We start from the raw sequence: 12,285 nt of genomic DNA on the forward strand, positions 1-12,285 counted from the left end.
TATTGAAGAAGTGAAAAGTTAATATTTGTTGTCTGCAGGAAACTAAGTGAAAGGGAGAAAAAGCAAGGGAAATAGGTGTGGTTATAAAATAATATACTCAGGTAAGACCAATACATAGAAAGGTATAGTGATAATAATGGATAAGGAGATGAAAAGTAGTATAGTAGAAGTAGTTAGGAAAAGTGACAGAATTATAGTCGTTAAATTAGTATCCGAGGAAAAAATGTTGAATGTGTAAGTGCTTAAGCACTACAAGTAGAATGAAATAGACAAATAAGTATTTTGGAGAGAGATGGATGAAGTGATGCAAAGAATACCTGGTAATTAGGATGCAGTGATAAGTATAGATATGAATAGACATGTCGGTAAATGAGGAGAAGATATGAAAGACTACATAGAGGATATTGTTTTAATAAAAAGAATGATTCAGGATTTCGCAGCATCATATAATCTTGCTATGGTTAATACATAATTTAGAAAGAGGGAAAAACATTATATAATATATAAGAGTGGGAGTAATAAATCACAGATTGATAATTTTATGTGGAAGAGAGAGTCAGTTTAAAGCGAGTAAAAAATTATTAAGTTATCCCAGACGTGAATATAACTACACAACATAGACTGATGGTAATGGACTTGTGGTGTAGCGGGAAGAGAATGTACAAAAGCAGAAAGAACACAAGAAGAGAATCAAGGATCCGGTGGTGAAAATTGACAAGGGAAAATGAAAAAGAGTTTTTAAAGACGATAATAGATAGAACAGTGTGGAATGTCAAAGGAGACATAAATGATGTGAGGAATAAATTTGCGAGTTGTGTAAAAAATATTGCAAAGGAGATTGTTGGTGAGGTTAGGGGTGTGAGTAGAATGCCAGGAAACAAGGAAACCTGCTGGTGGGGTGTTGAACGTTCAGAAATTATAGAAAGTAAGAAAAAGCAGTTCAAAGTATGGCAAAATAGCAAAATGAGGGAAGATTGGATGTAGTATGAATACTAGCGTAAAGAAGCCAAGTGTGCAGTAAGTAAGGTGAAGAGTTGTGGTAAATTGTATAATAGGCTAAAAACAAAGAAAGGTGAAAAATATAGATTATAGATTTGAAAAAGTAAGAGAAAAACAGTCTAAAGGTAATCACAATGTAAGGTGTATAAAATGTGATGATCAAAGTGTGCTAACAAACGATGATGATGTGAAAAAAAGGGGCAAGGAGTATTTTGAAAAATTACTGAATGAGGGATACTCCTCATTCAGTAATAAAAAGAGATATTAAAGTATATCTTATAGAACAAAAAACCGGTAGATTTAATTAGCGAGAAAGAGGTATGGGAGGCTGTGGCATCAATGAAAAATAAATAAATCAGTAGGACCAGATGAAGTGACAATAGATGTATGGAAAATATTAGGCGGCGTTGCTAAGGTGATTGAAGGATCATTTTAATAAAATCCTATAAGAAGGGAAAATGCCAAAACAATGGAAGAATAGTATTATAGAGCCAATATTTAAAGGCAAATGAGACATTAAAAAGTATGGAAATTATAGAGTCATAAAACTTATGAATCACAGTATGAAAATTTGGGGAAAGGTAATAGACAAAAGAATAGGAGGAGAAACATCAGTAACAAAGAACCAGTTTGGTTATCTGTCTGGAAAGTAAACGATTGAGCCAATTTTTTGTATGAGATAACTAATAGAAAAGTATGGGGGAAAAAAATAAAAAACTGTGTATGGTATAAATAGATTTGGAGAAAACATAAATTAAGTACCAAGAGAGGTTTTAAATTTGACATTAATGAGAAAAAGAGTACAGAAAAGGTTCAATGATATAATAGAGGACATATATAATGGCACTTGTACCAAGATAAAAAATGTGGATAAAGTAACAGAAAATTTTAGGAAAGCTCATAAAAGTGAGACTTTAAGACTTTACATATTTTATATAGTGATGGATGAAATAACAGGAGAAAGACAAAGATATGTATTATGGTGCATGTTGTTCGCTGACGATACAGTGTTAATATGAAAAAGTAGGAAGGAAATTAAACAAAGGCTAGAGGTGTAGAAATCAGCTCCTAAAAGAAAGAGATTAAGAATAAGTAGATGTAAGACAGAGTATATAGAGTACGAATTTAACAAAGGAAAAAACAAGGTAGGTGACGAGATTAATGAAATAAGCGAGGACGTGATAGGAAAGTTTTAAGTATATAGAATCAGTTGTGAAAAAAATGGTGGTATTGACGAGTATGTATGATACAGGTTTAAATAGTATGGGTGAAGTGGAGAAAAGCATCAGGTGTGTTGTGCGATAAAAGAATTCCAATGACGCTGAAAGATAAGTTTTATAAGACTGTAGTGATATCAGCTATGATGTATAGTTCAAAGTAAAATAAATTATAATCAAAAGTATAATTTTTTTATGAGAAATAACACTTATACTCAATTTTAAAGATCCAAAATTTGATTAAGCATAATGAAAAAACCAAATTTTTCAAAACGTCATGAAATTATTCATATCATAGGAAAGTTAAAAAAATATATATTTATTATGCTGATTTTATAATATATTTATCGCTTAATTACTAATTACATATTATCTATTATTATTAAATCTAGAAATGATAGAAAAATCTGATGCCCATTTGGAATCAGAATCAAAATTGTAAATAATAAAAAATGTTTGGTTATTTGTTGATCATGTAATCTATAGTTGTAAAACGTTCCCCGATCTTTATTTATAGTATACTAAATTTTTAAACAATTTAGACATTAATAATATAAATGTTTGAAAATATTAACGAAGAATAATTGTGATGCTCTTGTCACTTTCCGGTATAATTAAATGATGTAATTAATTATAAATTTTAAAACATTTGAATAAAGATCATTGTGAAACTTTTAAATTCTTCGTCTTATTAATAATTTAAGAATTGTTATTGGCAGTGAAGTAATCAGGGCATGGTTTAAGTATTATAATTTAATTATTATCCTCATTTCTAATTAATTGGAAATGCTACTCATTGACTTTTGAAATGTAGATATGTATGTTTTTTTAACTTCGATGCGAAGCTGAGAAGGTATTAATTTTACTATGATGTGTGTTTTTTTCTCAAGTCTCACCGAACAGATTTCTTTCAACGATACGTCAAAAGATCACAAATCGTATCTAGTCGAAGACATTACCCTCAAAAATTGAAAAAATTCCCTCATTCCCCGTAAATGGGGGAAATCTCCAAAAAAATTACAAATTTAAAAATCGCTAATTTTCGAAATTTTTTAAATTATTTTTACTTAAAATTTCCATAACTTTTTCAAAATTGAACAAATCAATATAATTTTTTTTTAATAGATGCATAATATTTTTACCTATCATTTAGTGTATTTTTTTTATAAATTTAACCCTTTACCAGCCCACAGGGGGGGATTAAAAATGACAACTATTCCACAAATAATTAATTTTTTCAACTTAACTTTTAAAATGTTCCGGAAATACTGACACTTTTACATATATCTTAAATTAAAGTTTATGTAATATACTTTAATATTAAAAAAAAATTTTTGGACTTTATTTTGTCTTCATGGTGAAAATAGCTACCGTATTCAAAAATATGCTATTTTTGTGTTATAATTCTTGGTTTTGTATTTTATTTTATTATAAGGGGATTACACTGATTTTCATAAATATTATATTAATCTAATTGATATAGTACAAAAAATTTGAAGTCGAGAAAAATAACTTTAAAATTTGAACTAGTTAAATTTCCATTTTTATTAAGTGACGAATGCGACGTACGGTTTCTGAGACGGTAACATTTGGGTCTTTCACGACTGTGGCACTGTATTTTTTTAAATTCTTTCTGAGTTAGAAAAAAATGTTTAACTCATTTGATTTTTATTTCATTTAGATTCAATAACTTCAATAAATATCAAGGATCCCATTACGGTAGTCTCCTCTCGTGAGAAAAAATTCATATTAATATTATTTTACTATGTGGTTTTTTTTTTTGTAGCTATCATTTATTTTCTCAGCTCTCACTTGACCTACTTTTTTGACACATTTTTTTTTTAATTAAACACTATCTACAGATTTGCATCGAAGCGTTTTTTAGGATAGTGATTTTAATCACTGTCAGATATCATCTATACTGGACCCAACTATGCCACGACCCCACTATGCCCCCACCCCACTGTGCTGGGTTTTTTTTTATTGCTCATCTAGTTTTATTATTTATGAAATTATAAACTAAGTATATGATAATGAAAAAAAATTCTTTAATGCTAGTAAATTGATCATATTTGGAATATATCCCTAATCAGTCCCAAAACTTTTACCTCAGAAATTTTTAAGTAACATTACTGAGTTTTTAAGTTAAGTAATGAAAATGTGTACCGACTACAGGTGTATTAAAAAAATTTAAACAAAATTGTTTCGCTGAAAACTTTCTTATAAAACTTTCATAAGTCTATCCATAAATACATAAAACGTAATAAAGTTATTTAAATCGCCATGATTTTTTGGTGTATAGTTTTTGGTATGAATTAAAAACTACTTGTTTTTATAAAGAATGTGACTAGTTAAAAACTTCTTTAATAGTTCCATTAAAAAATATTTTTTTTATTATTATTTATTTTTATTTTTGTTGAAATAATTATTTGAAACTAAACAGTTATTATTAATATATTGTAATACGTTTATTTATGCGTACATTAATAACAAGGCATACTTTAAAAGTTTTCTACTCCAAAAGGCTATTTTTTGCCTGTACTTATTTACGCTACTTTTGCTCTTCATAAAATTTTCAAACTAAATTTAAACTTTTTTTAAATTTATGATAAACAAAATGTTACACCATAATATCTATTTGTATCAAATAATTAGTTAACTTTTCATTATTTTAACTGATAAGAAAATTATAAAGTAGACAATTACCTGAAAATTAATCTTGTAAAATGTCATCTCTAAAAAAGCACTATTTAAAGCGATTACACCATTAGCCCCATCTTATGACTCTAATGTTAAAAAAATTAATCAACAAAATCAAGAGTTGAGTATACAATTAATTATGGTGTTTTTATGATTCAAACCATTAATTGTAATATAGTTTCTTGGCAAAGCTACATAAAATACAAGATCAAATTACTCGGATTCATTTTTGGAACAGGTCATGTTGGTACCATACGCTCAGTAGGCGATAACAGCTGTTAGTTTAAAACTCTGTTATATAGCAGACGTCATAACCATTTTATTGTAATATACGTTTCGTTATAAGGTATTATAATAACTTATATTATAGCAGTACTGATTTTTTATAAATTGATTAAGATTCAATTAGATTATAAAATATTTGAATTGCATTTTAATAATTTCTAAAATGTTAATCTTACTTAACTGATTATTATATTATTATACGCATCATAACTTACAACGTGTATTATAGAAGTTTTCACTATTTATCAAAAGTCAAAGCTTATTATTTTTTTAAGAAAATATGTATAAATATTTTTATAATAACCTATTTTTTTTAATTTAATGATATTGCTGATAAACGAAAAGTAAAGCAATCAATCAACTTATACATAACCATTTAAAAAAATTCCGTGAACTCAGTTTTAGACAAATCATCAATGTTAACTACTTTTTAGTGAACAATATCTTAACTAAAATGGAGATTTTAATTACTAGTAAGAGATATTGTTCGAGCCAAGGCCTAAATAATCTGTAACTCTCGAAGTCAAAACTTATGAATGATTTATTTTATTTTGTTTTAATTGGATATTATTAAAAATCTCAATATTATTAAGTTTAGTATATTATTTAAGTAGTATTTCCTGTATGTTAGTTGTAATAGTATTATACATAGTTATATATATATATATATATTAATTGGTTATTAAAATAATTAAGTATTTGGCTGACAAAATTATAAAAACCATAATAGACTCTTAATATAATAATTATAACTTATTTCTTCTGTGGTATTATCCTACTACTCACTTTAGTGTCTTAAAGAAATTTCATTTATGTTTATTGTTTTTGTGTTTAAAGACCAAGAATGGCCATAATGGCCATAATGGCCATAATAAAAATGACTCATTTTCATTATTGTGAGGAGCATAAAAAAATAGTTCTTAACTAAACTCTAAGAAAATATGAACAGTTAATATAATGACAAATTTAATAGAAACAGTTGGAATAGCTAAATAAATTGTCGACGTAACCGAATATTCAGTTATTTTAACTGCCTTCATTTCAGTTGTCACTATATTAACAGTTTATATGATTATTCTAACTTTATTTTTTTCCGTGTTGACATCGGTTGATTTCAGAAGTGGTAAATTATTATTTTTCACTATTTTTATAAAGGTGGAGTAATGCAACTATGGAGGGGATGATGGAGATAGGTCTTCCCCAGAATAAAAACATTTACATGGTGCAGATATAAATTTTTCGTTTAGAAGTAGTAATAAAAATTTTTTTTATGTTTATCCCCCAAAGAAAACCGTCGTGTCGGCGTGGGTGTCTGCACATAGGCACAATTTGAACAAAATTTTTAGAGGGACTATTATATCTAAAATAATTTATATATACTGAAAAATTTAGTAAAAATTAATTAGAATTTATCACTTCCTACATTTTTTTATTAAAATATTATAGTTTTTCTGACATTTTGGAAGTACAAATTCAAAAACTAGAATTGATAAACTCATTCAAGGCAGACCTAAATTTCGTCTATGCTAGAACACTAAATTATTTTTATTCTAAATACAAATTTATTATCCTCAACCCAACCTCAATAGTCTTTTTTTTTTTATTTAAATTTTTGTCATTTTTTATCAAAAAAATTAACAGTACTCTTTTTATTTATTTTTTGGGGTAATGATAAATTACTGATTTTTTGTTTGTGTAACAAAAAAATAGGATCTCCTTCTACAAAAAACATATCATCTAAAAATCAAATTATGTCTCCTTAATCAAACGCCTAAAGATTGAACTGAATTTAAATATTATAATGCAAATTCTAGTTTTAATTGTAGAAATAGCAGGTTTTAAATAGTGATGGGAAATATTGAATAGTAACTATCGAACTATTTGATAGTCATTTAAAAACTATTAGAATAGTAAACATATTCGATAGTTACACAATATATTGGAATAGTTTTAAAAAATATTCGATAGTCTAATCGAATATTTTTTGAAACCAATGGGTAGCCCATTCGAATAATTTTTAAAACTATTCGATAGTTTATGCTAAAAATAAACTATTCGGTTGTATAAAAACAATTCGAATAGTTTTAAAAAACTATCAAATACTATTAGTTAGTTTAAAATATTTGAAAATTCTCATCACTATATTTAAATGTCAGACATAGAAAACCTTTTTTTAAATAAAATATTTTTTAGTAAAAAAATTACTTTCTTTGAAATTTGACATATTAAGGTCCCGTAAAAAAGAACTATCACGAATTTAAATATTTAATTCAATAAATATGAAATTTTTAAACCATTAACTTAATAAGTTACATATGATAAATCTCTGATTTATTTTCACTTACAAATAATTAGAATCATATAACTATATTACATTTAAGATAAAATTATAATAATCATAAATATTTAACTTTTCAAATTAAAAAAAATATGTTAATTTGAGGTATGATTTTTTACGTAAAATATTAATATATATAGCAATCTATTGTGTAAATATTATATCTAAAGAATAATGATTTATAAGATATATAGATTATATATGTACTATTAGTATATATATATACCTACATTTTATTTGTTGAAGTCTTAGATAAAATAAAATGATTTAAGAATGATATTGTCTTACCGTGTTTTAAAAAGGAGTACTTTTGTGGTTTCATTGGTTTCCAAGTTGATTTTAAAATCATTTTTGATATTTATTAAAAAAAATTTAAAAATTAGCCACTAACTTTTCATATTTTTTACTGCAATGAAGTAACATTAAATGGTTAAAATAGCGAACTATTTTATATTATGGCATTTAAGTACAACCATTTACACACAGCCTTGTATTAAACATATATGGCAGTTCAACTACTTTTTAGTTCAGATGAAATTCATTTCTATGCAAACAGTCACGTTACAAGTCAGATATTATACTATGGTTATTATTTGAAAGAATCATTATAGTTGAAGATGTATTTATGTGCTGCGTAGTACTTAATAAAAAAATTTAGAGTTATCACTTTGAAAATAATTTTAAAAGTAATTTAATTGTTTTTTTTAATTTTTATATCATTTGAATATTGACTGCATACTTATATAACTTATTTATAAAAATAAGCTATTAAAAAATTGTTACTACTTTTTTTTGAAATACAAAATTTATTTATAACATCCGTAATTTTAACTAAAAAAAAAAAATTATTTTGAATTAAAAAAAATTTATAATTAATCAGGGCTAACTACTGCAAATATTTTCCAGTTTTGAACAAATTATAGTTGTGTTTATACATCAATTGAAAACCCGTTTTTTTAAAATCTATCTATGGATGATTTTTCTGAATTATAAGCATAATAATATTACTAGTACATCCTTTCTATCTTTTTATACCTTTGATTTAAGAATAAGAATGGTTAAACGAAATAATTGATATTCCAATAAAACATTAATTAAGTTAAAATTTTGACTATATGAAACTTAATATTTAAATTAACAAATATTTTATGTTCATAAAATATCTTTGTAAAGTCAAAATCTAATAACTCGATCAATTAAAAATGAGTATTATCGGAAAAATTGCCCAAAAATTTAGATTTTTCACAATAGACTAAAGAGACCCTTATGATTCAATGTTATTTATAAAGTAACTATCTAAAACATTATGATTTTCTAATTACGTTTGTAAAATATTAATGAAATTATATTCATCATTTTTTCGGTTCTGGTTTTTTAGAACTCTGACATATAAAAATGAATTATTTTTCTATAAATATCTTTTCCATTTTTATAAAAGACTAAACTCCGCCTAAATAGGTCTCTAACCAAGACCTAGGCCCCCGTGGACCTCACATAGTGCGGTAGTCCTTACGGGTAGATGACAGATTTTAAAAGGATCGCCCGGCTACGTCGAGCACAATAATATTTTACATAGTAGTATTAAAATCAGTACAATAAAAATGTAGTGATCAGTTGTGCATTCTTCTATTTCCCGAATTTAACATGCTACAGAGGGTGATGTCCCTCTTTAATATGTTAGCGAGTCAAAGATGCTTTTTGGCTAGGTTAATGATAGACGGGATGGGTATAGATGGGACGAGACAGGATGATCGACTTGCACCCAAGTCTAGACAACACCAATAAGAAAAACCCAAGAAAAATCTCGTTGGCAACCTGGGGATGGAACATGGGACGCCGTAATATACGTTTCTACTCACTAGGTGGGGCCAACAAAAATATATTAAATATTTAATTATTAATATGAGAAAAGTTTATAAAAGATCAATAAATTTTAACACGCAGTTCTACGAAATTCTCAGGATATATTTGGAATGTCTCTAAGCATGATTTCCAGGTTTTAAATCGAAAAATTATGGCGGTAGTGAACGTTTTTGATAAAATTTTTCAAACAATCACAAAAAGCTAGAAAAATTTTTCTCATTTTTGTGAATTATTTTACCCAAATAACGTTGCCGAGCTTTCTCGTTAAAAGCAAATGTTGAAATGGGGACGTTACATTAATTAATTCATTATCATCTTTAAGTAATTTTCCCAGCATTTCCATGTTTTATTTTACAATAAGGTTATGTTATGTGTCACAATTAAATAGTATGTACCTTGTCTTTGCATAGTCTGTGTCATCTGTCTAGTAATTTGCTGTTCAGTGCGACTAATACTCCTTTGCTCGGAAGTGGTGGTGATTTGTTCTTGATGTCGATTCATGGTGTACTTTCAAAAATAGTTTCTTTGTAAAGAAAATATAGGGGTCGAAACCCTTAACGAAGGTTTTATAACGAATAATTCGCACTTTATCGAATCTCGTTCGTATACCACTTTCAAAATCGGTGTAAAACAAAACAAAGTAAAAAACGCTAGTACTGAACTTTTTGACCGTAGCTAATAATACGATATCCGAAATGACTTTTAAGTATGTTTCATAATTTTTGTAATAATATTCTTCTTTGGACTCACATTGGTGGTAACTGAATCGTAGCTAAAGTATGCGGTATGGGTACTTGATATAAAACGGTGACGATCGTGGTGGGAGACCGACGTTTGAGTAATGTGCTTTATTTAGATCTTTGTAAAATTAGAGGGTTCCATACAAGCGAGTGCTATGTGGGACGTTTTTCTTTTTTAAATTTATTTACTATCGCTGTTATTATTATTATTATTACTAATAGATGATGATTGTTACTCTCATTTTTAATTAAATTACACAATATTAGATCATCATGTAGCAATTTTTTTATTCGTAAATATACTATAAAAATATAGAATGGTTTCTTAGATAAAAAACATCACAATTTATGAAAAATAATTTCATTTGAAAATTAATACCTATATCACATGAATATGAAAAATATAATATAATACTTCTTGTTTATTAGTTCCAAATTTTAATAGTTTTATACGGGAATGAAATTATAAAAATAACTAATCGTTTTTATAATAAATAATTAACATAATAATTACAGTTATAAATAATTAAAATAATAATATATACCAATTGATATTTTTACCTATAATTTTTAAATTAGTAACTAATTTATTTTTATTGTTTCTAAATTTAGAAATTTATGATTTAATTAAAAGTTATCGGTAGTGTTGAATATAAACATATTGCGCGATCTACGTGTTAAATTGTACAAAAATAACGGTATTCATATGGAATAATGAGTTTAAGTCGAATTAAATACAGCAATTGTTATTTTCATTGAACATTTTTTAATTTATGACTTGCACTTTTTATTTTAAAAAAATTATTGTAAATGTGTATATTTTTATAATGATTTTTTATGTATCCAGAATTTTTCAAAGTTATATCACTTAATGTCAATAAAATTATATAGTATTTATGTTGTTTTTAATTATGATTTTGAAATAGACATTTTTTAAAATAAATGTAATTGGGTATATTAATTTATATAAGTTTTTTTGATTATTAATTATTAATGGGTTGCTTAAAATATTAGACGGTTCAGATTTTTGTTTTTTATTGATGTGCACATAACATTCAACCATTGAACTTTTAAAATAAACAAGATTTTTATTTTAAAAACATTTCCCAATTGTAAATTTATAAAGTTAAGCTATAATAACTTTATTTTAATATCGAGAAAAGAAAACGTTTTTTAATAAAATTGTAAAACGGAAAAATAATATGATAATTCTTTTAATCATTATAACTTTAATCATCTAATAATAACAATATTTATTAGATGATTAAAAAATTATTTTATAAGCACTTAAATAATACGTTTTTTGAAATAAAAACATTGTACTTATAAACTTCTAAAATCCATACAAGAGTCTGAAATTAAAATTTATAAATACGTATAATTCCGTGCCCTAATAATTACTTTGCAATTTAAAGCACGTTAAAAAAGTATAGTGAAATTTTTAAACCATACTTTGTATTTTTTATAATTAACGATAATGAAAATTAAGAAAGTGCAAATTATTTCTAGACTAGAAATTTTATAATAATTTTTTTTACCAATTTCATAAATAATTTGTATAATTGGGAAAAAAATAATTAATCTGCATTATCAAATTAGGAATAATTGCGAATTAGTTATTTATATACAATATTTATGATACGATTTAAATTGTAGATAATGTAACAGCTATAAGTCTTATTTGTTATAAAAACATATTTTAAGATTACATACGTCATAGACATTTCTAGATTCTAATAATAAAATATCAGAAATGCTCCTGAGCATTTGCATAACATTTAAGCTGCTGGAAATTCGCCATAATATAATTTAAATGCAAAAAAATATTAATGAGTAACGAAAGACCGTCAATTTGCACAAAAATTCGTGTAATTTACTAACTAATCGTTTTTTTATATAAGTCGGTAAATCTAATTAAATATTGGCTTTTCAATAAAAATGCAAACTATTTTTAGTAAATAAATAAAAATTATAGGCATTAAAGGTTTTGCTAGATAAACTCCTCAATACAACCAAAGAGCATTTTATATTCTTATGATAAATCATTGTGGTTATTATAAATGAAAAGGACTTGAGCGTCGATACTCATAACCTATTGTTATTTATTTTAAAGTCAACATTTTCAGTTAAGAATTTCGATATG

At 25.7% G+C, this 12,285-nt stretch overlaps 1 protein-coding gene across 50 annotated transcripts in view; it reads right to left on the reverse strand.

The window, feature by feature from the left end:
* The window catches only part of LOC126904244 (titin), a 130,847-nt gene extending 120,675 nt beyond the window's left edge, over window positions 1–10,172 (reverse strand). For 41 of the 50 annotated variants that reach the window (XM_050683115.1, XM_050683101.1, XM_050683088.1 and 38 more), the window contains exon 1: window positions 9,798–10,171. In XM_050683115.1, the coding sequence (XP_050539072.1) occupies window positions 9,798–9,903 (106 nt within the window). In that variant the 5' untranslated portion in view covers window positions 9,904–10,171. Of the gene's footprint in view, window positions 1–9,797 lie in introns of all 50 variants that reach the window. The other 9 variants (XM_050683111.1, XM_050683109.1, XM_050683114.1 and 6 more) reach the window with 2 other exon arrangements.
* Between the last annotated feature and the right edge of the window lie 2,113 nt (window positions 10,173–12,285).

This window comes from Daktulosphaira vitifoliae, unplaced genomic scaffold, assembly GCF_025091365.1.
Source record: "Daktulosphaira vitifoliae isolate Bord-2020 unplaced genomic scaffold, ASM2509136v1 Scaffold_4, whole genome shotgun sequence".
Classification (NCBI taxonomy): Eukaryota; Metazoa; Arthropoda; class Insecta; order Hemiptera; family Phylloxeridae; genus Daktulosphaira; species Daktulosphaira vitifoliae.